The sequence below is a fragment of the Benincasa hispida genome, chromosome 11, assembly GCF_027475165.1.
Source record: "Benincasa hispida cultivar pf3 chromosome 11, pf3_genome.v1.1, whole genome shotgun sequence".
NCBI lineage: Eukaryota > Viridiplantae > Streptophyta > Magnoliopsida > Cucurbitales > Cucurbitaceae > Benincasa > Benincasa hispida.
Genome location: NC_143488.1, coordinates 2,179,154 through 2,205,616, shown reverse-complemented (window position 1 = coordinate 2,205,616; position 26,463 = coordinate 2,179,154). Strand labels below are relative to the sequence as shown.

At 34.3% G+C, this 26,463-nt stretch overlaps 4 protein-coding genes and 1 non-coding gene across 8 annotated transcripts; 2 read left to right on the top strand and 3 right to left on the bottom strand.

The window, feature by feature from the left end:
- Positions 1-1,525: 1,525 nt before the first annotated feature.
- PLL1 (poltergeist like 1) lies at positions 1,526-8,793 on the top strand. Of its 2 annotated transcripts, XR_016524468.1 has the most exons (5): positions 1,526-3,645; positions 4,914-5,027; positions 6,638-6,705; positions 6,816-7,080; positions 8,042-8,793. XR_016524468.1 is itself a non-coding variant. In XM_039050288.2 (4 exons), the coding sequence occupies exons 1-4, from the start codon at positions 1,693-1,695 to the stop codon at positions 8,164-8,166; spliced, it is 2,457 nt and encodes an 818-aa protein (XP_038906216.2). In that variant the 5' UTR covers positions 1,526-1,692; the 3' UTR covers positions 8,167-8,793. The 2 variants fall into 2 exon arrangements, 1 of the variants encoding a protein (XP_038906216.2); XM_039050288.2 differs by lacking the exon at positions 6,638-6,705.
- A 79-nt stretch (positions 8,794-8,872) lies between these two features.
- LOC120092089 (pentatricopeptide (PPR) repeat-containing protein) lies at positions 8,873-11,422 on the bottom strand. Its single transcript, XM_039050289.2, has one exon. It carries the CDS (start codon positions 11,113-11,115, stop codon positions 8,989-8,991), a length of 2,127 nt encoding a protein of 708 aa, XP_038906217.1. The 5' UTR covers positions 11,116-11,422; the 3' UTR covers positions 8,873-8,988.
- Positions 11,423-14,171: 2,749 nt separating this feature from the next.
- On the top strand, positions 14,172-14,243 carry TRNAC-GCA (transfer RNA cysteine (anticodon GCA)). Its single transcript has one exon. It is a non-coding gene; the product is annotated as a tRNA-Cys (tRNA).
- A 1,420-nt stretch (positions 14,244-15,663) lies between these two features.
- On the bottom strand, positions 15,664-18,332 carry LOC120091462 (TLDc domain protein). Of its 2 annotated transcripts, XM_039049494.2 has the most exons (3): positions 18,032-18,332; positions 17,802-17,944; positions 15,664-16,384 (listed from the first exon to the last, which is right to left on the bottom strand). In XM_039049494.2, the coding sequence occupies exons 1-3, from the start codon at positions 18,142-18,144 to the stop codon at positions 15,864-15,866; spliced, it is 777 nt and encodes a 258-aa protein (XP_038905422.1). In that variant the 5' UTR covers positions 18,145-18,332; the 3' UTR covers positions 15,664-15,863. The 2 variants fall into 2 exon arrangements, with proteins under 2 accessions (XP_038905422.1, XP_090163305.1); XM_090307179.1 differs by lacking the exon at positions 18,032-18,332 and having other exon boundaries at positions 17,802-18,024.
- Positions 18,333-21,118: 2,786 nt separating this feature from the next.
- Positions 21,119-24,677, bottom strand: LOC120091113 (RING/U-box superfamily protein). Of its 2 annotated transcripts, XM_039048954.2 has the most exons (3): positions 24,523-24,658; positions 22,595-24,420; positions 21,119-21,844 (listed from the first exon to the last, which is right to left on the bottom strand). In XM_039048954.2, the coding sequence occupies exons 2-3, from the start codon at positions 24,350-24,352 to the stop codon at positions 21,326-21,328; spliced, it is 2,277 nt and encodes a 758-aa protein (XP_038904882.1). In that variant the 5' UTR covers positions 24,353-24,420; positions 24,523-24,658; the 3' UTR covers positions 21,119-21,325. The 2 variants fall into 2 exon arrangements, with proteins under 2 accessions (XP_038904882.1, XP_038904881.1); XM_039048953.2 differs by having other exon boundaries at positions 22,595-24,677.
- Between the last annotated feature and the right edge of the window lie 1,786 nt (positions 24,678-26,463).

Below are 26,463 nucleotides of genomic sequence, written 5' to 3'. Positions count from 1 at the left end.
AAACTAATTATAATAAACAATTTGGTGATAAAGTTAATTATTTAATTAAAATTTACGATTTAAACTAATTGGCATTTTACAAGAAAAAAAGTAATGCGGAACAATTTCCCGCGAGGAATCCCCGCCCCGATCCCCGTGGAAAATTTCAGAGAGATGAGAAATGAAATGAGGAGCGGGACGGGGATGGGGAATGACATCCCCAGCCTCACCCTGCTCCGTGGACATCAATTTTGACTCCTTCCATTCTCTCTCTAGAAATTAAAATATTTAAAGAAAAAAATGAACTTGTACTATCAATCTCTAGGTTAACCTGTTGTAAAAAAACAATAAATATATATATTTTAAATTTGATGTATAATATGCCTCTTTCATTTACCTTCATTCATTTAATTGTACCAATATTATTCAAGGACAAGACAACCAATCGATTTTTTAGAGTTCGACGACATGTTAAATACTCAATGGTCAATAACATGTCATAAGGCCAAAATAAGCAACTAACGTAGTGACCAAAAGGTATGCGATTGGAACTCCCACTCCTTAATTTGTAGAGCCGTGCTCAAATCGACATGCAACAAATTTGGACACAAAGGTACAATTTTATAAATGGTAATGAAGTATTTTTAGCCTAATATTATTATGGACATTAAGATTCAAATATTTAATCTCTTAATCGTTAGTATATGTTTAACTCTCAGTAAACAATAATATTACGAGAGTATTTACCCCTTGTGGGACGAGGATACACGAATAAATTTATAATTTAAAAATTAGAAAAATTATTTTAAATGACAAAATATTTTAATATCTTAATCGTTATTATATGTTTAGTTCGCAATACATATTAGGGGTGTACATCAGTTGAGTTGGGTTAAAAGTATTTTTAGGACCAATAAAAAAAATCGGTTTGGTTGGGTTGACAACCCAAATAAAGTTTATAACCCAAATCAGACAAACCTTTAAATTTTGGGTTTGGTTGTTGAGTTATAACTTTTCTTAAAATAAAAAGTATGTAAATTTATATAACAACACATGACTAATAACTAAAATTTCATAAAATTCAAATGCCAAAAACCAAATATCTACTTATTGAGACAAAAATCATAACAGTTTTAAAAAAAAATTATTAAAAAAATCACAAACTAATTAATACAAATGGATCAAACTTTAAATAAAGATGTATATATATTATTAATATATATAAAATTCGGTTTGGGTTGGGTCAACAATTTTTTTTAGCCAATCCAATCCAACAAAACTAGAAAAAGTTGAGTTCAACCCAATTCAAGAACAAAACTAACCCAGCCCAACCTTACAATTTGGGTTAGGTAGTTTGAGTTGTTTGAATTATCGGATTATTTGAACATCCTTCATATAGATAAATACAAATAATAATCCATTGCAGTCAATCAGATAGAGGGTAAAATTTTGCTGTATTTATAAATATTTTGATTAATTTTTCTATATCTAAAAGAGCCCAAAAGTTATATATATATATATATAATAAAGAAGAAGATTTCTCTCACCCTGTTCTGTTCCCTCTCTCTCACTCTCTTGCTGTGTCTCTGTTCACTTCATTTGTTTATTTGTTTTTGTTGTTTTTGCTGAGAGAGAGAGAGTCTGCCGGAAAAAGAAAAATTGGTTGCCATTTTCCCCGCTCTGCAGAGCTCAAAGAAGTTCGAATCAAATGTGATGGGAAGCGGAGTCTCCAGCCTCTTCTCGTGCCTCAAGCCGGAGACTCGCCCCGCCGCCCTTCCCGCCGACAATTCCGACATCCTCTTCTCCGCTTCCGACCCACTTGACGAAACCCTAGGCCATTCCTTCTGCTACGTTCGCTCTTCCAACCGTTTCCTCTCTCCTTCTCATTCCGATCGCTTTCTTTCCCCTTCTCAGTCTCTTCGTTTTTCCCCTCCTCACGAACCGCCACTTGGTTCCAGGACTAGAACTGGCCCGCCGGAGACTGCTTTCAAAGCCATCTCTGGCGCTTCTGTCAGTGCTAATAGTTCTATTCCCAGATCTGTTCTTATGCTTGATGGTGTTTATGACGATGCTACTGACACTACGCTTGGGGCTTCCGGTGGTGGTTGTGGAGTCAGAGGGAGTATTTTGAATGGCTTTGAGAGTACTTCTTCTTTCACTGCTCTTCCGCTTCAGCCGGTTCCTAGAGGTGGGACTGAGCCTTTGGAACGAGGTGGGTTTTTTCTCTCTGGTCCAATTGAGCGTGGGGCGCTGTCTGGTCCGCTTGATGCGAATGTTGATGGTGCTGGTGCTGGTGGTGCCAGCGCCGGTGCTGGTGGTGGCAGTGGCGGTGGTGGGAGAGTTCATTTCTCTGCTCCGCTTGGTGGGATGTACGTGAAGAAGAAGAGGAAGAAGGGCATTTCGGGGTTTAGGAAGGCGTTTACGAGGAATTTTTCTGATAAGCGGCCGTGGGTGGTGCCGGTGTTGAATTTCGTTGGCCGGAAGGAGAGCTCGACGGCGGGAGACGAGCCGGAGGTGAGGAATGAGAGTGATCTTCAATGGGCGCTTGGGAAGGCTGGGGAGGATCGGGTGCACGTGGTTGTATCGGAGGAGCAAGGGTGGTTGTTCGTTGGGATTTATGATGGGTTCAATGGCCCTGATGCGCCTGAATTCTTGATGGGTAATCTCTACAGAGCCGTCTTCAATGAACTTCAGGGATTGTTCTGGGAAATTGACGATAATGAGGAGGCTGCTGCTACTGCTGTTACTGCTGCTGCTAATTCAAACCCTTCGTGTGTGGCTGAAGAGAGCACGGTCAATGTGAATGAAACTAATGCTGACCCGTCGTCAAGAGCCTCTGGTCAAACCGTTGAAACTAATGGTAATATTTCAGTAGTTGGAAATGAAGCGGAAGTGGAACAACCGGCTCCTGATCGAGGATCAGCTAAGAGGGTTACGTTTCAATCTGAGGATGTACCGGAGAACAGGCGGAGGCGGCGGCTGTGGGAGTATTTAGCGGAGGACGATACACAGGATGGGCTTGATCTTTCGGGGTCAGATAGATTTGCATTTTCTGTTGATGACGCTCTTAGTGTAAATAGTGCAGGTTCAGTAGCTGGTAGAAGGTGGTTGTTATTGTCCAAGTTAAAACAAGGGTTGTCAAAGCATAAGGAGGGTCATGTTAAGACTTTGTTCCCGTGGAAGTATGGTTTGGGGGATAAAGAGAAGGCTGATGAGGCTGAGAATAGGGTGGAGGAGACATCATATCGAAGTGGTAAGAGGAGAAAGGAAGGTTTAATTGATCACGAGTTGGTGTTGGGGGCATTGTCACGGGCTCTTGAGATAACTGAATTAGCATACTTGGACATGACAGATAAGTTGCTTGATACGAATCCAGAGCTTGCTTTGATGGGTTCTTGCTTGCTGGTTGTGTTAATGAGGGATGAGGATGTGTATGTAATGAATTTGGGTGACAGCCGTGCCATTGTTGCACAGTACGAGCAACAAGAAGTTGGTCCTAGTGAAGACATGAAGGGGGAGGGCCACAAAAGAACGGGCATGGAGGGTATAATTGAGGAGTCTACAACGAGTGAAGGGAAAATAACTCAAACGAATAAACCTTCAGCTCAGACGACGAGATTGACTGCATTGCAGCTATCCACTGATCATAGCACGAGCATTGAAGAAGTAAGATTAATTCTTTTCAGCCTAGGATATTTTCAGTGCTCAGCATTTTTGTTAATGCACTTGCTACCCTTATACCTCTTTGTTTCTTTCCTTCTACTCATGCAGATTCATTCTATGAGATTTCATTTTTGTCCATCTTTCTTCAAGTTCATGCATGAAAAAATTGTTCAGTTTTTGTGTTTTGTTTAGGACCATTTGAATCCCAAACTGCAAAATTAGAACCAAAGTAAATTTATGGCAACTCTTTTTGCATGTAGATATAAGTCATTTTTGGTGGCTACCTTTTTTTTGCTTTGGCCTATGTTCTTGATTGCCCTTTTTCTGGGTAATAATTCAATCTTATTAATGAAAGTAGTCTTTTCATTAAAAAGAAGATATATCGTATGTTAGAAAATGGGGAACTCAGAAGACTAGCATTAGGACAGTACGATTTTAACTCTTTTGCATTTAGATATATCATATGTCAGAAAAGAGGGGAACTCAGAAAATTAGCTTTGTTGTTGTTATTATAAATATCATATACTAATATTTTCCAAGTTGCCAAGAGTCCAAGACATTGGTTTCTTTTCCCCCTTCCCTCTCCTGCCAGTGGATGATGCGCCGGAGATCGTATTGGTTCTAATCTATTGTCTATTAGCCATTTGAAACGGAGAGCAAATGTGCCTAGATTTCTTGTGCTCCGATTAATCAGAACAAGTGAACTTTTATTTCATATCTGCTTATTGTCTGGCATAGTTTTTAGGAAGGTCATTTTAATGTTCCTTTTCAACCACTTTTGCTGATGGTACGAGGCTGGAAATGAAATTTTTTTCTCAAATTATGGTTTTTGGTCATCTGAAGTACCTGATGGTCCTGAATGATTTGAGAAGACCTGATTCTTTTCTCGTCTAAAACGCTTCTTTCAAATTTATTTTCCTTATAGTTGGCATTTCATAGGTGCTGATAATAGTTTGTTATGCTTGTTTGCATTTATTCTTGTGATCTTTTGCTGTCTGAATTGTCTTAATTTGGATTTTTTGTAGTAAAAAAGGTATACATGAAAGAATATCGTGCCTTGCAGGCATAATATATTTATGGGCATTTGATGCAAAATTCCAGACTGTGGATTCAATTTCTACTAATAAACCAACCTTCGATCATGAAATATGTCATACTTATTCTGGTGCCAGTTGAATTGTCATATGACTTGATGATTTAGACATTTGCATGTCCAGTTGATTGTTTTTTTCTTTGCACCTGAATAACAACTTAGATCCTTCCATGTACAGGAAGTAAGAAGAATAAAGAACGAGCACCCTGATGACAAACAATGCATTGTCAACGATAGAGTGAAGGGCCGTCTAAAGGTTACGAGGGCATTTGGTGCAGGATTTTTGAAACAGGTTCGTAGTTGGTAACTTGCTCATATTTGTTTTCTAGAACTTGCTTTGCTGCTTGATTTAATTACTTAAAATTGAATCAGCAATCAATCTTTCGGCTGTTATTTCTTTCTTCTGCATGTTTGATGTGTATAAACTTCAAGAAATAATGCTCTGTTTCTCCTTTAGAAATTATATTTACACTGTCATGTAATCTATTTCTAAAGTAGGAATTATTTTGGTCATTTGCAGACACAGATAATAATGACTAAATTTAGAAAGTGAATTTATTCAAAACTGTGGGAACAAGTATCAATATAGTTATTGATGAATTTCTTCCATCTTATCAATGAAGACATCTTAGGGCAATGTAGGGATATGATGGATCGATTATCGTTTGCCACTTTTGTCAATTAGGAGTACCTATATTTTGTATCGAACTTTTATTTTAGGGAAGAAAAATTATACTTTTGGTCATTGAGTTTTAGGTTTGGTAGCTTCCAGCTTGATATATTAACTGTCGAGATTTGGAATAGTGGTTTATTTGGTCATTGCCGTCATTTTTTCGCTATAGCTAATGGAAGATGACGTGACATCTTCTTTATTAAAAACAAATTAATTTTTTAAATAAAAATTTATTTATTTTTTCTTTTTTCTTCTATCTTCTTTCTCCCTCCTCCCTCCTCCCGTCCATGGTTGGCCGCTCTATGTTCTTTCTTCTTTTCTTTTTCTCCTCTTCATCTTCTCTTTCCTCTTCCTCCTATTTTCAATATATATATATATATATATTTTGATGGTAGAGATCCAGTAAACCATTTTTCCAAACCTCAAGAATTAAAATGTCGAGTTTGAGAACTCAGGATCAAAATGCTACGAAACCCAAATTTCAGGCACCAAAAATATATCTTTTTCCCTTTATTTTATCATTGAAATGGAGAAAGTAAACTATAAGTTTTTTTCGCCACTTTTTGGTCAATTAAATGAAGAAAAGAAGTTATATCCTTGTGAACTCTCTTTCCTATGTGGTGTATAGAGTTTGCCAGTTTATACATCCGTTGTTATTCTTGTACCTGTATAGTGTATTATCCTCGCACTCAAAACTCTCTAAAGTATTAAGAAACTTTTGATTTTTTATTTAAGGTCTCACTCAAAGATAATGAGTTAAATTTTTGATTTCATGTACCACCAATATTATTGTTTACATTGATGCAGTTCTCCTCTTCAATGGACAATTTGGACAATAGACATGACTTGAATAGTCAACTTATGCTTTTTCACTTCTCTGCATATTTTTATATTGGTGTCGATCCCGTGTGGTCATGTTGCATAATTTTTGTTGCAGTTTTATGGTGTATTTGACTAGAAAGAAATAATAGTCTTTCAGAGGGGTGAAGCATTTGTGGGATGTTCTTTGAGAAAACATTAGGTTAAACACCTCCTTGTAGACTGTATCCAAGACCTTGTATAATTGTCAGCCCAGCATTATTCTATTATTCTTTTGGATTTGAGATCCTCTTTTAGGTTCGAGCTCCTTTTGTTTACCTTTTTTATATTTTCTTTTCTTTTGTATGCCTCGTATATTCTTTCATATTTCTCAATAAAAACTGAAATTCTTATAAGTAAGAGAAAAGCAGGTCTTTGGGGGGGCAGTCCATGCATAATTGTGTTACATGATGGGATTGCTTCAACCAACTTGACTATGGCATGGTTTTTTGTTCCCTCCCCTTTCAGTGATATTGCAGTATTATTGTTAAATGTCATATCCAATCGTTTTTAACTAACAAAGTGGCGCTGCTTTCCATTTTTCTGCAGCCAAAATTGAATGATGCATTATTGGAAATGTTTCGGAATGAGTATATTGGTACCGCACCATATTTATCATGCTTGCCTTCTCTTCGTCACCATAGACTCTGCCCGACGGATCAATTCATAGTGCTCTCATCTGATGGATTGTATCAATATCTAACCAACGAAGAAGTGGTTTCTTATGTTGAGAACTTTATGGAGAAGTTTCCAGATGGAGACCCTGCACAGCACTTGATAGAGGAGCTTCTTTGCCGTGCAGCCAGAAAAGCAGGTACTTGCTATTTCTTATGCTACGCCGAATCTTGGTTTATGTTTCCATTAATAACTCAAGCAAGTTATTTTCTTTCTTTCTTCTTTATGTGATCTGGATCCCCTGTTATAAAATAGATGCACTAACAAGATACAAATCAAAGCATAACATATAATTAGTTGGGCTTCCCTTGGAGCATCTTCAATCTAATTGAAGGTCTGAAACTTCACAAATTTACCTTCCAAGAATCACTGCTCCAGGATACACATTCTAAAAAAAAAAAAACTGAACGATACTAATTTGACCAGCTATAATTATGACCAGATTAATTCTTAATATTTCTGATATATGATGAATTCACGATTTCCGTTGTTGAGGACTTGAACTGTCTCCGAAGCTGGGTTTAACTCTGAAATAAACAAAAACACCCTTTGCAGCTAGTCTTCTTCAGTCTTCTAGTAAGGGGCCTTCTAGTACTGGGTCTAGAATAGTTTCCTTGGCATTGTGAGTGTGGGAATCCTTGGGGAATGACATTTTTTAAAGAGATACTTTTCCTAGCGACATGAAAATAAAAACTGGATTAAATGCTTCATTCCTAAACGGTGTATTTGTTATTTGACTTTCTTTTCGAAACACTTTTACTATCTTGTTAAATGCCTCAACTAATTTGAAAGAGTTAGTTAAAACTCCTTTTTGGATATGGAAAAAAACATCACTACCTTGTCTTCCAGTATGATCTTAAATGAATTGTCCCTGCTGGGTATAAAAACACGATCTTCATAATGTAGGCTCCTGAGACATTCTAAACAAACTCATCCTTTTTCTGAAACTGCTCTCTTTCCGGGTGGATTATATCTTTATTTGGCCTTAAAATTGTGTTGTGAATTGTGATGTTGGTTTATAATCAATGTTCTTTTACAGTAATTGCTTTTCCAAGGTCAGTTTTCATTCAGGAACAGTCTCAAACGTTTATGCTTTGCAGGAATGGATTTTCATGAACTGTTGGACATCCCACAGGGGGATCGAAGAAAGTATCATGATGATGTTACTGTTATGGTCATTTCACTTGAAGGAAGAATCTGGAAATCCTCAGGAAAATATCTTTGAAAAACTTCTGTAAATCAATGGTCAAGTGAAATGACGTTCCTGCATTCGACGAAAATGGTGCTCTGCGAGTGGTATGAACTTGCAACTGACCCATATTTCATGGATCGCCTTAGGTTTTTTAACATCTAAAGGAGCAAGCCAGCTTGAAGAAATTGAGTGAACTCAGACGATATCGACACAAGGCTACCGTTGGATGCATGTTCCCGAAGGTGCAAGTAGATGACACAATTTGGCTGGAGGATGAACAGAAAGCAATTGGCAAATGGGGCTTTTGGTATATGAAGCATTTTAGAAAAGATAAGAAAAAAAAGGAAAATTTCAACTTCTCTTTCACTTTATATTTGTTATCTGTTGTTTCGATCCTCTGTTAGACACCTCTAAGGAAGAGGACAGCATTTTTGCGTAGGGTACAGGCACTTGCCATTCCTTTGTGCCTTTTTCCCCCCCCCCCCCCCCCAAAAAAAAAAAAAAAAAAAAAAAAAAGAAAAAAAGAAAGAAAGAGAAATGTGCTTGTAAATTGGTGGGGGTATAATTTTACATGCTGAAAATTGAGCAGTCCCTTGTACGGTGGATTCCACCACTGCGGATTATAGAGTTGGAAATTTTATCCTTCAAGTTCTCTGTTCCTATGCCTATTGAAGGCCTTGTGTTTCTCTCTGAAATTATGTCCTTTTACCAGCAAAATTCAAGCTGCAGAAAGCTAATCTGAAGCAAAAATAACTCTATTCTATACTTTTGAAAAGTACAATATTTAGCATTAACTCATACATTGTAGTGAATAGTGATGAAAGGTGCTTAGAAAGAAGCCAAATCCATGGCAGGTTAAGCTGTGGCAGCTACAGATGGTACTCTTGAATGCACCCATGTAACTAAATCCTCCCTTGTGGCTACAAACCAACCAGCCCGATCTTCTCGCAGTTGAAATGGAGCAGCGAGTTTATCTACATGAGAAGCAAATGAATTGGCTAGTCCTTGAGAAAATTTGTGAGTTCCTGCACCGGTTTGAGCTGATAACAATTCAGGTAATGCTTCTTCTCGTTGTACGATTTTTGATAGAGTTATCATCCATTCTTCAAGTGCAGTTTGAGCTGCGCCTACTGATAGAGATCGAACATCCAGACACCATTCAGCTTCAGTTTTGTTGTGTAGGCCTGGGTACAATCCATATAAACTTCCTAAGTACAGCAATTCATGAGCTCTCTCGCGAAGATTTTGGTTTCGACATATATCAATCAAGCAATTGCAGAAAGGTCGTCGAGCTTCAGTGGCAGTCTCGCCGAGAATGTTTCTGAATTCATTTTTGACAACTTCGAAGGTAATGTCATTTTGTTGCAGAAGATTTACAAAGGCAACTAACTTAGGGTCAGCTTGTTGTAAACAAGTGAATACCTTGTTAATATCTTCACTATTGTCACACAAGGACACAACAGACAACAAGCAACCACAAAGCCTATCATCTGGCTTAATTCCTTTTTGTACCGAAACATTGAAAACTCGAACTAGTTCATCGATTCTCCCCGATTTCCCCAAGCACTGAATCAGACAAGTGCAACACATCACGTTAATCTCAACACCCAACTTGAGCATTTCTTCAAACAACTCCATGGATCTTTTTACATTACCTCCGCTGCCATGTATATTCAACATCGCCGTGTAGCTCCAACTATCTGGCCTAGAATGCTCCGACTTCTTCATCTCTTCAAAGAGTTTCTCTGCTTCCTCCTCCAAACCAAGGTCTGCACACATATTCAACAATGTGTTATACAAGATGAAGTCCATTGGCCACCCATTGGACCTCATCCGCTCCCACAAATCTAAAGCATCTCGAGCCCACCTTGCCTTTCCATAAATTTTAACCAGAGCAGTCAATGTCTTCTCATTCGGTGTTATCCCCGATTCAACCATTTCGTCAAACAAGCTTCTTGCAAAACCAGGCTTCCCAGCCTTCCCCATTGCATCCAACAAAGTGTTATACACCACAAGATTAGGCTGCACCTCAATAGACTTCATTTCTTGCAAAACATACATAATTCCATCATAATCCCCTGCTTCTCCAAACATCTTCCCCAACACAGAAAATGTAAAAGGATCAGGCTTCCAACCACTAGCTCTCCCTCTTTCATACAAACTAAGAACTTCCTCAACTTTCCCTAAATTTGCATAAACATCTAAAATAGCAGAGTAAGTAACCTCATCAGGCATCAAACCAGTTTTATACATTCTCTCAAACCACTCCACTGCCTTATCAAACCTACTACACTTTTTAGCACAAGTGATAATAGTAGAATAAGTAATGTTATCGAGCTCAATCCCAGTACTAATCATCTCATTAGCAAGATCTTCAACAAGCTGAAACTGCCTACCATACCTCAAAGACTTCATAGCCACATTGTAGAAGATAGTCTCCATAGGAAACAGATTCTGGGTCTTGATCCAATTGAAGAACAAATGGGTTTTCTGCCATGGCCTCAAGCTATTAAGAACAAGAAGGGCATTTTCTTTAGTGGGTGGATGAGGGATTTCTTCAAGAGCCGCCATGAAAGCAGCTTCATCAGAGGAATCACAGGCATTGAGCTTGTGGGCAAAGGATTTGAGGTCTCGCATCTTGGGGTTATAAGAGTACGAAGAACGTTTTTGCCTCTGGAGAGAGAGAACTGAGCGTTTGGGCTTGGTGGGATTGACCCAAGTGGATTTAGGCTTAGATAAGAGATGGGATTCGTCGTTGGGTGCATTGGAAAGCGTGGTTGTGGAGAGATTTTTGAGCTGCTCTGATAGAGATGGGTTTTTGTTGTCGATTGATTCTGACGAAATTGGAGAAGCTTTTCGAGGGGGTTTGGAGGAAGTACAGATAACTGTTAATCGCTTGGTGAAATTCTTCCGCCGCAGAGGGGAAGTGAAGAACGTGGGTTTGAGATTGAGATCGAGAGAAGAAGAAAGAGGAGCCGCCATGGAAGGGAGGAGAGAGCTTAATTTTGGAGAGAGAAATATCTGAAGAACAGATGGGTCACTCCAGGCAGTGCCTTATCCCATTCCCATATACAAAAATATCAAAGGAAAGAACGGACCGTTGCACTGGCAGCCGAGAACTTGGAGAAATTTTTTAAAATATATAATTATTTTTTATGAGTAAGAGATTCGAACCGTGGTCTCTAACACAAATTATTTGTTACTCGTGGAAAAATATTCTACTAGTATGGTTTACTATTTTCAGACCTAATTTGGCAAATCATTAAATGATATATTAACCATTGATTCATTACTCAATTATTTTGTGGATCCTACATGATTATTAAATTCTGTGGAGGTAGAAATTTTTTTATGTTCGTCTTGGTTTCAAAGCTTTATTTTTCTTGAGAAACTTGTGGAGTTTTTCAGAATGTATATGTTTAGTCATTGATATTTGAAATTGGTCATTTTAATCAATGAGTTTTCAAGAGTATGTTTAAAAAGTCTCTACTAATAAATCTATTAATTTATAGAAGAAAAATGACTAGATGTCGATGCAGCAAGATGGCTTGAAAAAAATTGTATTTTTAGTATTTTCCTCCTCTTCTAATAAGCTTCTTTCTTCCTTCTCAATGTTCTATGTTCTCTCTTTACTACTCTCTTCGCCCTCTCTACCCTCTTGTTTCTCTCTTTAATTCTCTCTCCATCCTTAAAACATGATTCTAATAATTTTTTGTGTTGGCATTACACAAAAAAATAGTTTTTTTTTTTTTTTTTTTTTTTTTTTTTTTTTTTTTTTTTTTAAAAAAAAAAGAGATTGTTTTTATTCTTTTTCAACAAGAGTATAGAGAGGGAAAAGGAAGAAGTTGAGAGATAATGGGGAGTGGAAGAAAGAAGCTTATTAGAAAAGGAGGAAAATATTAAAAATACAATTCTTTTCCGAGTCATCTTACCACATCGACATCTAGTCATTTTTCCTTCACATTTAATGGGTTTATTAGTAGAGAAACCTTTTAAATATATTCTTGAAAATTTAGAAATTAAAATGATCAATTTAAAACATAGCTAAATGCACATATTCTTAAGGCCCACGATACAAAAAGTTTTCCCCTTTTTTCTCTCTTTCTCTGTTAAACTTTTACTAATCAATAAATTTAGATAGTTGGGAAGTGATTTTTTAAAACTATTTTTACTTACGATTTTAAAATTAACTTAAAATTATATAATAAAATCACTACTTACAAAATCCTACCAAAATAGCTAGAAAAAGTTATGACAATTCTTTCTAAGCTAAGTAAAATAGATGTATATGAGAAGATGAAAACCTACTAATCTATTATTTATTTGATTCCAAACATCTCTCTCACATGTATAAAGAAACTTTATACATGTGTAAAAATTTTGGATTAATGATTTTGAAACAAATTCTAAATAAAATGTCTTAATTCACTCATCAAAGGTTAAGATTTTAATTAATACAACCTAAGTTCAGAAGTATAAATTGATTTTCTTTATTTCATCAATTTTATTTGATGTTAACGTGGTTAACTATCACTAAAGCGAGTATAGCTTAATCAAGAAATGTGTTGCTGAATCTCCCACCTCCTATTAACTATCGTACTAAAAAAATTGTGATAATATTTACACGTACTCTTATTGTACTTTAATTTTTTTCCACCTCAAAGAGAAAAAGAAATAGACACAAATATAGTTCTGTCATGCTCAAGTTAGTCTTTCAACGTTGGGTTCAAATATTATAATTTGTAAAGATAATTCTCGATTTGACTCTAGGTTAAATTAGATGATGGAGTTTTGTTTTGTAGGTCGATGGACTTTGAAAAATCTAGAATAAATTTCCAATTAAGTTAGACATTTTTAAAATTTTAGACCTAGTTGTGTTTAATAGGTCTTTAATCCCTTACCATTTTCAGAAACCTACTAAATGTCAATATTGTATCTATTAGGATTTTGACCATTCAATCATTTTTAGTACATTGATCTTTCAATTTTATATTTAAAAGGTTTAGTAATTTTTTAAGCATGTGAACAAAATGGGAACTTAATTAATACTTTGACAATTCAATCATCTAAACACAAAGTTGAAATTTAAGAACTTATTTACATTTTGAAGTTTAAAGATTTATCTATTTATTAGACACAATTTTGAAAGTTCATGAGCTAAGCATACTATTTAACCTTAATTGTTGGTAAATGAAAAAAAAAAAAAAATCAATTTTTACCCTTAAACTTTAAAAGTTATATATAACCTAAAACTTTCAAATAATATTTGTATATATCCATCAATAAATCTAGACTTTTATAGGTAAATCGATTTAGTTCCTCCGTTAGAATTTCATTTCAAAATTATTAATGCATAAAGTTCAAATGGTGTATAAGAATCCTTTAAATACAAGTATTTACATAAATTGGGGAAATATGTTGGAATCGAATAAATAAAGCAGCAATTTTTCATTAATATGAAACAATTGTTTTTCAATTTTTGTTGTCTTTCTCTGTTTTTTTTCCAAAAGAATTTGCACGATAATTTTTCTTAGTCACTCTTGTGAAATTTTAGGAGAATGATAATGTTATTCAAGTGATTATGAGTTGATTTTTAAAGGTTTTAAATCGATTTACTTATGACAATTTAGGAATTTAATTAAAATAATTATAAGTCTCATACAATATTTTTCGAACAAAAATATGAAGAATGATGTAAAGTTATATACTAATAAAAATTTAGAATTTAAATTTAAACCATTGTTAGTTTAAAATTTTAATCAACACAATTTATAAAATTTAAGAGTATGAATTAATATTCTTCGTAATTCCATATTCAACTTTTAAAAACAATCTTAAAAGTAATTAATATTATAATTTTTTTTAACATAGTAGACAGATAAAACAATTTGGTGAGGTTTGTCCGGACCAATAATATCATTGTGTTTTTCAAAATAATTTTGAGATAAATAATCTAAAATCTATTTTGGGGCAGGATGGATATTTAATATTTGTTTGTTTTTTTTATTAAGAATAATTAGTAGCTAGGTTGTCAACAAGGGTCTATAGCTCAGTGGTAGAGCATTTGACTGCAGATCAAGAGGTCACCGGTTCGAACCCGGTTGGGCCCTTTTTTTTTTTTTTTTGGTTATTATTATTACATTTTTAATTTTTAATTTCCTTTTCACCTTTAAAGAAAAAGAGCAAAAAGGGGAGTTTAATACTTTGAGGTTCTTTTTTGGTTCAATCAATTTGAGAACTTCAAATGAGAATCTCTAGGAGGGTCTTTCACATCACTTGGACCATTTTCTTTTTTCTTTTTCCTTTTTCTTTTCTGCTTAAAGACATCAGCTGGACTTTCTTGATCAAATTTTAAATTTTAAAGCTCATTAATTAATAGCATAACAAAAGGGTATAAACTATATATATATATATATATATACATAAGTTTGACATAGTATTAGAATCAATTCTTCACTCAACAAAAATTCTAACTACACAAGTTTGAAACTCTCACTCTTAACATACTTCTTTTGAAGTTGGAAGTTCAATTTCTAGTTTTCACAATTGGTTGTACTAAAACCAAAAACAATATTGAATCTTAACAAAATTAGGCTAACTTACAAATTTGGGTCAGGATTGTATCTAATATAAAAATCCTAGGAATTTGAAAATTAGGAACCCGAATTGTTGAACTCCAAAACAAATTCTAAAACCCCCAAATCAATTGATGTCAATCCAAAAGAAAAGACTAGATTTGAATTATCTTTTGACTGGAGACCATGATACAAGAAGAATTACTTTCTTATCGAGAATTGAAAAAGGTTGGTGATGAATCTCCGTCATCAGAGAAAAGTTTTCATTCCCAAAATTCAAAATCCAAAAATTGATTGAAACAACCTACAGACAAGACTTTAATAGCTTCCTAAAGAAAATCTTAATTACACATCATAATTTATGACAAAATTAAAAAAAAAACTGTACTTAAAAAGTCATTAAAGGATGAAATTGGAAAATACTTAAATTATATCAAAATTATTGAATAAAATATAAATAATAACTTGATGCCTTGGACGATTCGAGATGAACCAATCTTAGTCAAGTCAATTATGTCCTTGTTTAATGTAACCTCTTTGGAGGATGGTCTTCAATTTGTCTTATCAGTTGTCTATTATCATTTCTCATATAGTGTTTATTTCAATTTTGTGTTCAATAACTTCCTAAAATGTTAAAAATAGCTTATAGGTCTTTAAACTTTCAAATTTGTGCCAAATTCAGTGGATGGAGGATTGAACCTTCCACCTCCAGGAAGAAAAGTCATGTCAATTATCATTGGGTTAAACTCACTCTAATAATTCTTAAGTTATTTGAACGTTTTCTAAAATCAAGAAAACCACTTGACCTAAATTAAAAAATTTAGGGTTCACACAAACTTCAAATTTATATATAATATATGAATTAGTTTTAAAGATTTTGAATGTTAGGAACCTAGTAGATTAAAATTGAAAATTTATAGAAGTATTAAACACAAAAAGTTGAAGGACCATATAATTACAAACCAGAAAATTAAGTAATTTCATAATACTACGATATTTTCTTGCTATGTTTACAAACTACGATATTTTCCTCATAATTAAATTAAGTATTGTTTCTATAGAAACAAAGAATCAAAGAAAAAAGCTCCAAGCAATAGGAATATGCATGACCATCCAATGCAGAACACCTTTGGAAGCTGCTTGCTCATTCCTCTTTCAATACAAGCTTGCTATTTGAGGGCTGCAAAAGACCTGCACTTCAGCAACAACAGCTCTGTTTTCATCTCCAAAGATGGACTCCTTCCCATCTTTTCTCTTCGCATACGATAGTCCGAGCCGAGATCGCGCTTGCCTTAGGTCCCCGACACCCGAGTTCGTGTCTGGCCCAGCAAAGCCACCCATCACAGGTGCCAAAGGGGGGCCAATGAGCAGCCCGTCTGCCCCGAACTGTGGCCCGCCCCTCGCGTAATCGAACAGAGCTGCACCACTACCCCCTACCTTGGGCAAGATGATGGGATCAGCATCCTCATTGTCTTCCCAATAGAAGAGGAATGCATCAAAAGTGTCATAGTAGTCATCTGTGCTTCTGTAGCCCTCAGGATTGAATGCACCAAACTTGAAGGATTTGTCTGTGTAGCCAATTATGACACATGGTCCTTTGAAATCGCAACACGTGTGGAAATCGGTAGCGCTGAATCCGTCTGATGTGGCCTTATAGCAGCATTTGAGTTCTTTACCTGGAAAATATTTTTGACAGTACAAATACAGATGAGTCTATATTGATGTGATCCATATTTTGATGATTGTTTCTCAAGACACAACACTACAATCAAGATTAATACAACTTCACAATTCAAACAAAATGCAAATGAAAATGAAAATGCACCCTGAAAACCAACTAAAGAGAACTCTAAAAATAGTGCAAAGTTCAGGGGAAAAGTAGAAAATCATCAAACTCATTGTGCTTTTTCCCTAGAGGATAATCAAAGTTATGATAGGAATGCTAATAGAGTACTGTATAGGCCATATCAATAATTAGTTAGAGAGGTAATTATGGTATTAGGCTATAAATAGAGAGAGTGGAAGAGAAAGCACATATTATTTTGGTGAATGAATTACGGTTTGAGAGATATTCAAGAGGGGTAGATCCGAAAACCTCGAAACACTTGATTTATTTTGTACATATCAACATAACTTGATTCTTTTATGGTTTCTATCAAGTCATTCTATGTTTCAAAATCTAAGCCATTTTCCAATTAAAGTTCTTAAAAGTAGTTTTGAAGACAAAACCAAATCAGTTTTGTTCAACAAAACAAGATCAGGGCTCAAGAAAAGAGCTTTGATTTTCTCGATTTCAAAAACTAAAAAACTTGATGGGTTTGATCAATAATGGCATTATAATAACTGCCAATATGTTCCTCTACTAAACCCGTGCAAGAAAACTTATTAATAAAATAAGAAAATGCAACTTGAAACAGAGATTTTTTTGTTGGGTATGTGAGAAATCTTTCAAGAAAATGTGTGCAGATCATGCAAAAGGGAAACGAAAATTTGTCAGAGATTTCTCACATCCCCAACAAAAAAATCTCTATAGAACAAACAAACCCCAAAACACCATTTCTGAGCAGATCATGCAAAAGGGAAACGAAACTAAAAAACAAAGACTAAACACAGAACATTCAGACAAAAATTCCAACAATGAAAAGAAAAATACCTTTCAAGAAAATGTGTGCATCATTCAACCAACAAGTGACTGAACATGTTTGAGAGTTAAAATAGTTAAAATCACTATTAAACACATCCTTATTCACTTAAAATTGATTTAATTTTACAATTTTAAATTGATTTTCATATCATCAAAATTGATTTTGAATTAAGAGACCGTTGTCTTTCAAATGAAAACCAAGCACAAGCGATGAAAGTCTGGTCCCCATGTTTCGGAGTAATTCTAAATAAAAATGATTTTAACCTCTTCAAAATCACTCTCAAACATGCCATATAATATCTTTATAAACTACAGAATCTAAAACATCATATAACAGAAATTGAACTTAATTTTGATGACACTTTTCCCAGCAGAGACTACAGATTTTACACTACAGGAAGCTCAGACTACAGATTTTACAGAGACTAAATAATTCGAAAGAAAAATACGTTTCAAGAATGTTTTGTCAACGAGAGAAAGAGGGAATGGAAGAACAATATCGTGGTATTTGATTTGGGGTTTGTTTTCCTTCTTGTTGCCGTTGCCAAAGTTCCAATTCCAGCCAAATGAAGAGCTGGGGGTCGTCTTCAACCTGTAAAATACATTGTTGAAGATGCAGGAAGCCATTGGTTCACATTTATTTGAACTCGAAAGTTGATTTTGAAGAAGAAAACAGTACCTTATCCCTAAAATTTTTTCTCCGCGCCAATTCAATCCAATCAATTTGCCTTCCGCTTTGCATCGACCCCACTTCATCGTTTCGCTTAGTTTCAGAATCTGAAATTTAATCATTTTTATAAAATAAACATTGAATATCTCATCATAAGAGTACAGTATTTGACTGCAGATCAAAAGGTCACCGGTTCGAACCGGTTGGGCCCTTTTTTCTTTTCATTTTTTAAATTTTAAATAGATTTTGGGGGTCTTGTATTTTATTCACTTTTTAGTAAGTATTTATTCTTTTATATAAGAATAAATATGTATTTTCCTTTGAAGATATGAAAGAATTACTATATATTTGGGGGGATATTTCACAATCTGTGTTTGATTAGACCAATTGGATTAAAAATGACATTGTTAGTAGGTCAAATGCTCAATCAACAAAATGTTGATTAGTTTGATGATGTTGATTAATGTTTAATTCAATTGATTTTTTTTCTTAATAATAATGATTATGTCTTTGATATATTTCTAAATATATATTTAAAGTGACCATCTCTTAATAACCGTTAGACACAAGTTTAAAATTTGTTTGTTTTCTACAAATCGTTTGGTATTAATGACTTCTCCTCTTATATTGAATCAAGAGATTTTTTGTTTTTTTCATCGAGAAAAATTTAAATGATGTTTATATGTATGATAAAATTTTCTAGTGAAAATGAAATGACTAACATAAATACTTTGAATATCTTTTGTTCTTATTCACGTGTTCTCTACGAAGTCATTTGAATTTTGTCAAAATGAGCTAAAAAAAAAGGAAGAAGAAAGAAAAAAGAAAGTGCACTGTATTAATATAGATAGTATTTTTTTTTTCAATTTGAATATATCATAGTTGTCTAAACTTTTCCTAGCTTAAATATCTCATAGGTGCGTAATCTCATAATTCTATGTTATTTGTTTATCAATATATTCTTGGTCAATCTTACTTTAATACCATTTGTAATGCTTTAGATCTAAGATTTAGATTTTAGACCACAAGAATATGGATTCAAAATTCAAATTTGCTACTACCAACAGCTAATGATAAAAGTGAATTTTGAATAAGAATAGGTCCATAGTTTAGTGGTAGTGCTATTTCACAAGCTTTATAGTTAGAGATAATTTTTTTTTTTTTTTTTTTTTTTTTTTTTTTTTTTAAAAAAAAATAATAAGTAGGGGTGTACACAAGTTGGCTTGGATTAGGTTGAGGATGTTTTTTTAGACCAATCCAAAACTTCAGGTTGGTTAGGTTGGGTTGCCCCAACCTTTAATATTCGAGTTGGATTGGATTGATTTTTCGGGTTATAACTTATAACTTATCTTTTTCTTTTTAATTTAAAATATGTAAATATATCTACAATACATGATTAATAACTAAAATCTCATAAAATTCAAATGTTAAATATCAAATATTTATGATATTTATTACAAACTTTAAACAAAAACAAACATCATAACAATTTTAAAAGAAAAATAGTAAAAATTCACAAATTCATCAATCAAAAGTAGTCAAACTTTAAACAAAGAGCAAAATATATTGAAATTTCGGTTGGGTTGGGTCAACTTGTATTCTTTTTAGTCAACTTGAGACTCAACCCAATCCAACTAAAATAGAAAAATTTCAACCGAAGAACAAAATTAACCCTTGGGTTGGGTAGTTCGGATTGTTCAAGTTGTCAAATTTTTTGAACACCCTTAATCATAAGGTTCATGTCTTTGATATATATAAAAAATATATATTTTAAGTGTTTGTCTCTTAATAACTATTTTATACAGGTTAAAAAATTGTTTATTTTCTACCAATCGTTGGATATAAATTCAAAATATAGATCTAAATCTCTTATACATATAACTGTGAAAAAATGTCAACTATATTGTTCCGACCTCTAATGACTTCTCCTCTAATATTGAATCAAGATAATTTTTTATTCATTAAAAAAAATGATGTGTGTTTACATAAATTAGAAATTTTCTTAGAGAAAATACAATGACTAACATAAGTACTTTAAATATTTTTTTTTTGTTCATATTCACACGTTCTCTATGAAGTCATTTGAAACTTTATCAAAATAAACTTCTACAAAAAAAAAAATATATACCGTCTCGATATACATACTATTCATCGATTTGTATAAACATTTTAGACTTAGATAATTATTTTAAAATTGAATTAGATAAATCTCTCTCCTTTTAGATTCGAATATGATATTTGTTTATCATAGGGGGTAAATGCTTTAGGTCCAAGATTTAGACTACCAATATGGATTCAAAAATTCAAAAATTTCCACCACCAACACCTAATGGCAAAAGTTTCCATAAGAACAAATTAAATCTAAGACTAAAAAAGTCCCATTGTTTGGTAACCATTTGATTTTTTATTTTTATTTTTAAAAATTAAACCTATTTTATCTACAATTTTTACAATGATTTGCATTTTCCTTAAGTACAATGATTGAATTTTTAGTCAAATTTCAAAAACAAAAACAACTTTTTGAAAACTATTTGACTTGTTTTTTAAACCATTGATAAAAAGTAGATAACAATAAAGAAATTTGAAAGTAGTAGTGTTCATAGACTTAATTTTCTAAAAAAAAATAAAAAAATGATTACCAAACCGAACCTAAGATGTTAGAGAATTTGATAGGAAAAGTTCATTTATGTTCTAACTTTTATTTTAGGAACTCTAATGAGGTCCATCATGGAAGTAAGGTTACAATAACCATTGATTGTTCTAAACAATTGGTCACTAAAGAAAAATAAGACACCGTTTTTTAAAAACTAATTAACGTGATCGAAGTCCTCCCTCGAAACTCAAGGACATAGTCGTACAATCTATAAAACAGATATTATTAAGATCATTACTGTTTCAAAGCAACTATTTAAACAAGATTTCACTAAAATGAAAAAGAGAATTCCTAAACCAACCCACAATACACAAAAATAAATGAATTAACAGTTTTCTACAGCATAAACATCAGCACATAAACACAATGAAATTGACTCAAATTATGTCAAAACAAGGGATTTAGATATGGAAAAGTGGCATAGACAAGAACATCACACCCCATAAGCAAAGCAACTTCTTTTTATTTACATACATTGATAGATATCCTGACATATCAGAAGCATATTCAATTTAAGTATATTTAGTAAACTGTAAACATATTCAAAGGTATATTACCAAGGCCTGCAGAGCAGTGAATATGGAGTTTCTTTAACAAAGAAATGTTACGGTTGAGACATGGTATTCTTTAAACTCTTACTTACTATTGTTCTATGAACTCGCACCAAAAACTCGGATTCTCTGTTCTATCGGAACCCGACAACATGGGCATGTTGCTTTACCCTTTTTGCCATAGTTATCACTGCAACTAGCACAGAGAACTTGGTGAGCACAAGGCAAGAAAACAATTGATACCTCACCTCTCATACATGTTATGCATTCGCGGTCGTGATTGACATCTTTCTCCGACAAATCCTCATCACTATCTAATTCCCGAAGCATTTTCGCAATGGTTTCTCCTTGGGGTTTTACACTCTGGGAATTCCCTTTAGGTGTATTATTGGAGGGGTGGTGTGACTCTGTGGATTGTGCAGATGCCTTTAGACGCAAAAGTTCTTGTTCAAGCCTTTGGAGATCATCCTTGTGCCGCTGAAAATCTATCTCTATCTTAAGGCGTAATGCCTCGAGCTTTCGTTTACTACTCACCTCCGCTGCTTCTTTACTACGTCTTTCGTCTTCCACCTGTGCCATGGCAGCCTCTTTAGCATTCACCTCCTGCCTCCATCTCACCTGTAATATGTCATCATTTGCATGGTAAATGATAATGAAGACTATATGAAGGTTTTGTTACAGTCAAATTAGGATCTACTTTATGCGCATAATACAGGACATACAAAATGCAGATTTTTTGATAAGTAACCAAAGCAAAGGTATGACCATCACAGAAGTAGAATCATATTCATGAGAGTCTGAAACTGGCTGAGGAATGTAAAATTATATAAAAAAGTCTCACACGGAAGTTCCTACTTTTAATGAAAAATCATTGAATGTGATATGAAAAACAAGCAGGGAAAAAGAACAGCCTCGTAACTGTAATGATTCGGAATCATAGCCTGTGTTCTATTGTCAACCTCAGATGACTCAATCAGCTGAAGTCCAAGACCTCTTGGTTTATATGATATGACAATGCAAATCTTGGGTTATGCTACTATTTTCTGGCAATATCAAGCCTACAGTTCCTAATCCTGTTGGGTGAGGGAGAGTGATGTGAAAATAATGGACGGCAAAATAGTGAATCATTAGGCTCAAAGAGGAAATTGGCTACCTATTCATATTCTAAATGAAGCTGACCGCTGATATACTACTCCTTGCCACTATTTGTGTAAATAGCAAACTATCTCAGTAATTGCGAGCAGATAAAACTATTTATAATTTAGATTTGATTATTAAATTTGCTATTCTCATTGGATATCAAACAATAGGAATGGCCTAGATATTAGAATTGTGGAAGATAAACTGGAAAGATAGATGACCATTTACCTCAGCCTCTTTTTGATCTAACTTGATCGTCTCCAATTGATCTTGCAACTTTGATATCTTATCCTTCTCCTCTGCAATCTGCTCCTGTAATTTTGTTTTCTGCTTTTCCCAGGCCAGTAATCTCTTTAGGCTTTTTTTCTCCCTCTTTGCAACCTCCAAACAAGTAGTGACAGACTCGGAGGCACTTAACTTTAAAGCTTCCATCTCTGCTCTAATTTCTGCATTTTCTGTCTCAAGTCGTCGCACTGCTGCATTTGCACGGTCCACCTGACCACTGGCCTTTCTCAAAGCATTCTCCATCTCAGATAGTCGTTTCATTGTTGTGTCCTCTAAAGTCTGTTTTCCTTTTTTCAGGCGTTGGGTCTCTTCCCTTTCCATCCTCAACATTTTAAGCTCTGTGAGATCATTACTCAGTTTCCTTGCAGCTTGCATTGCCTTTTGATGTGCCCATTCTTTCCGCTCCTTTACTTGTCTCTCAAGCTCTTTAATCTGCTGCAAGAGATTTACAATCACTTCATCTTTTTGATCTTCTGCCACAAAATCTAAATTCTCATAAAGTTTCAAATCGCGGAATTTACTCAACATTGAATTCACAGCGTCTTGGTTATTTACAATCTGGGGCTCCTCACTTTTCTCCACTGGAACTCCAGAAGCACCTTGTACAACAGGGGGATTTTCACTTGGTAAGGCATTTGTACAAGCTTGAGACTGTGCCTGAAGGTTCTTCGAGTTTGCTCGAAAACCAGCAGCAAATGCAGCCACATTCCTCTTCAACAATGACTTCATTGAAGGAGAAAGATTAAACCTCTTTGGACACTCAATATCTCTGTGCAAATTCATATCAGGAGCATAAGACAGAAACCCATTTACAGAAAATTCTGAACTACCACCATTTCCAAAACCTGAACCACTATGAAATTTACAAAGGGATGGTGCCAAAAATCCAACTGGTTGGTTACTAACATTCTCACCATTGCCACCAGATGCTGACCCATTAACATTACTTGGTGTCGGAGGAAGCACCGGAATTTCCATAGCGCTTGCCCGACCGACATGAAGATCACTCATAAGCAGACACCACATAGCATCTCCTTTAGTCAAATGAGGCCTAACTTGTTGCAACAAACATACCATACCAGCCAACGAGTACTCCTGCAATTGCCTTAAATCAGAGAAGACAGGCTCATGGTCATCCACAACCAAATTAGCATTAGCATTCTCATTAGCAATACAAATACCACTACCATTACCAATATCAATACCAATACCATCACCAGAAACAGCAGCAGCTGCAACATCCTCGCTATTGGCATTATCAGAGTTATTGTCACCATTCAAAAACGACAAGGAATTATGCAGTACATTTGTTAGAACATCCATACTACCATAACAGTGCCCATTTTGCAAAATCGCTTTCATCACAGTATCCTCATCATAACCCAATGCTACAAGCTTAGAAATAGCTTCAGTATATACAAATTGTAAATTCTTCATCAATATTTCCTCTAATTGATCCTCCGTACAGTAACCCCATCCACCATCATCCATGTTGGAGCTGAAATTAGAGTTTGAGGTAACAGCGTTATTCTGATTCGAATCATCAAGCCCTATATGATAATCCAACAGCTTAGAACCCGATTCGAGTACAGATTTGTGAAGTGAAGCTCGTTCTAGGTGACAACACGGATCGAATTCGGGTTTTACCGATCGAGGCCTCCGATTCGTACGAACATGCTTATCCCTCACCGTGCAACCCATTTGAAATCGTTTGAAAACACGAACGAAAACAAGGGGAAACAGGAAAACTCAAAGAAAAGATTGAAGAGCTGTAAAGATTTACAAAAGATTGAGAACTAACCCAATAGAATTTGAATCAAGATTGAAAGGTAATTTGATGAAATTGTTGATGAATAAGCAAAGAAACTCACTGGCTTGAAGAAGATCGGCGATTGAAATGGTGTGAGCTGCTGAAATTGGAAAAAAGGACACCGCGAAAGAGAGAGAGATATATATTGGTGAAGATGAAGAGAGAAGAGAAACGACATGCAGAAGAGCTTATTCCGGGTCGGGTATCCATCCCTTTATCCAAAGGAATCAAGATTCATTGCGGCGGTCTCATTTAATAATTTTTATTTTTCGTTGTTTCACAAAAATTTCAATTTAATCATACTTTCCTAGATGAATGGTGATAGAGTAGAATCAAACCTTCCACTTTAGTCGAGGTGAATTTATCATATTAACATAGACAATCGATTACAGCGTAAGATTTTAGTGTACTGTTATATTTAGAGATAACGTAATCTTTTGTATTACGTAATCTTTTGTATTTATGAATTCACTTACCATTACAATTTTATTGAGCGAATAGTCAGATAAGTTGATGCTATGATGTTATCTCTATATTGTTCTAACTTCTAAGTGGTCTGAGTTTCAATGCTCTTTGGAAGCTATTTCCTTATGTTGTGTATGAGATTTTTTTATTATTTTCTTTATCTTTGTTTTTTTTAATATCTTTTCGTTGTGTTTTGATTGCGCATTGACCTTAGACGTTGAGATTCCTTAATTTTCATTGCAATTCAATACATTTGAAAAAAAGAAAAAGCATCAAAGTGTTATGTTTTGTTTATAGTAATTAGTTATTTTTTAATTGAGTTTTAGTATATATCTATAATATTTATTAGTTATGTTTGGATTTATTTAGTTTATACAATTTTAAATGTTTCAATCAATCTAGTCTATAGGACTATTTGGGGGACCGTAATGAGATGAGTTTATATGTAATGTAATTGAAACCCATATTTGGATTGAACATTGTGAGCCTGATTTGTAATACCAAACTCATTCCATTCCTACAGTTTTCAACCCAACCATCTTTTTCACCGTTTTCGTGCTACACGAACCTATTTCTGTTCCACCCTTAATTTCTCACGTATTTCAACACTCTTCTGGTTCTCAGTAATATTGATTACGTTCTAGCTTCCCAGCATAACCCCATATGGTTTAGGCCTAATATCGTTCAAAGTACTAGTGAGAGTGATATGTAACCTTTTAGTTGACAATATGTGTAACTAAAGTACGACTATGAAATTTAAGTCATTTGAAACCATTTTTAAAAGTGGCAACGGCAAGAAATGTCAAATGAGTAAATTTTACCAACTGATTTTGGTGGCATGTGCACTCTTATAACCCATTTGACTTCAAGTTAGTAATTCACGTCCATATATTCATTTGCAACTCCAATTTTCATATCAATTTTACTCTTAAACTTCTAACTAAATTTAGAACGCTAAAAAATAGTACAATATATATCTCACTTGGTTATTATTATTATTATTATTATTATTTGGAAGGTTTGTAAATCGTTATATAGATGTCCCCATAATTATGTTGGGTGCTTTTAATTGGTTAGACTCGAGCATTTGATAACTAAGGCCACATTTACATGGGGAATGGAAAATGGTGTAATTTTTAGGTTGATTCCATTTGAACCATCAATTGAAATGGGTCTCAATTGTAAATCAGTATGATTGTGATTTTAGTGTTTACTCATCTAACTTTTCAAAAGCAATATAACTATGATTGAAGCGGTTTATTTCAAATCATTAATTCAAAAGGTGGAACAAAAATGACAAAAATACCCTTAAAAATAAAACTACCCTCATCATGCCATTTCTGATTGACAACATCGAACATTGTCATTCACACCCATTTCAAATAATTTGTCGATTGTTTTAACCCACACTTCTTTACTTCCTCGCCATTTCGCTTCCGATCTCCATTTTCCAAGTTTATCGATCATTCATTCGCTTGTCCTCATGTAAGTGTAACATATTTTGCCTTTAAGTGTAACATATTTTGCCTTTTATTTT

Excerpts from the sequence above, each read along its gene's own strand:
- PLL1 (XM_039050288.2), top strand. The coding sequence starts at position 1,693 with ATGGGAAGCGGAGTCTCCAGCCTCTTCTCGTGCCTCAAGCCGGAGACT. Across the intron at positions 5,028-6,815 it reads GTGCAGGATTTTTGAAACAG|CCAAAATTGAATGATGCATT; the intron begins GTTCGTAGTTGG and ends ATTTTTCTGCAG. Across the intron at positions 7,081-8,041 it reads CCGTGCAGCCAGAAAAGCAG|GAATGGATTTTCATGAACTG; the intron begins GTACTTGCTATT and ends TATGCTTTGCAG.
- LOC120092089 (XM_039050289.2), bottom strand. The coding sequence starts at position 11,115 with ATGGCGGCTCCTCTTTCTTCTTCTCTCGATCTCAATCTCAAACCCACG.
- LOC120091462 (XM_039049494.2), bottom strand. The coding sequence starts at position 18,144 with ATGATTAAATTTCAGATTCTGAAACTAAGCGAAACGATGAAGTGGGGT. Across the intron at positions 17,945-18,031 it reads GAAAAAATTTTAGGGATAAG|GTTGAAGACGACCCCCAGCT; the intron begins GTACTGTTTTCT and ends TGTATTTTACAG. Across the intron at positions 16,385-17,801 it reads TGACAAAACATTCTTGAAAC|GTAAAGAACTCAAATGCTGC; the intron begins GTATTTTTCTTT and ends AATATTTTCCAG.
- LOC120091113 (XM_039048953.2), bottom strand. The coding sequence starts at position 24,352 with ATGGGTTGCACGGTGAGGGATAAGCATGTTCGTACGAATCGGAGGCCT. Across the intron at positions 21,845-22,594 it reads TAGATCAAAAAGAGGCTGAG|GTGAGATGGAGGCAGGAGGT; the intron begins GTAAATGGTCAT and ends GACATATTACAG.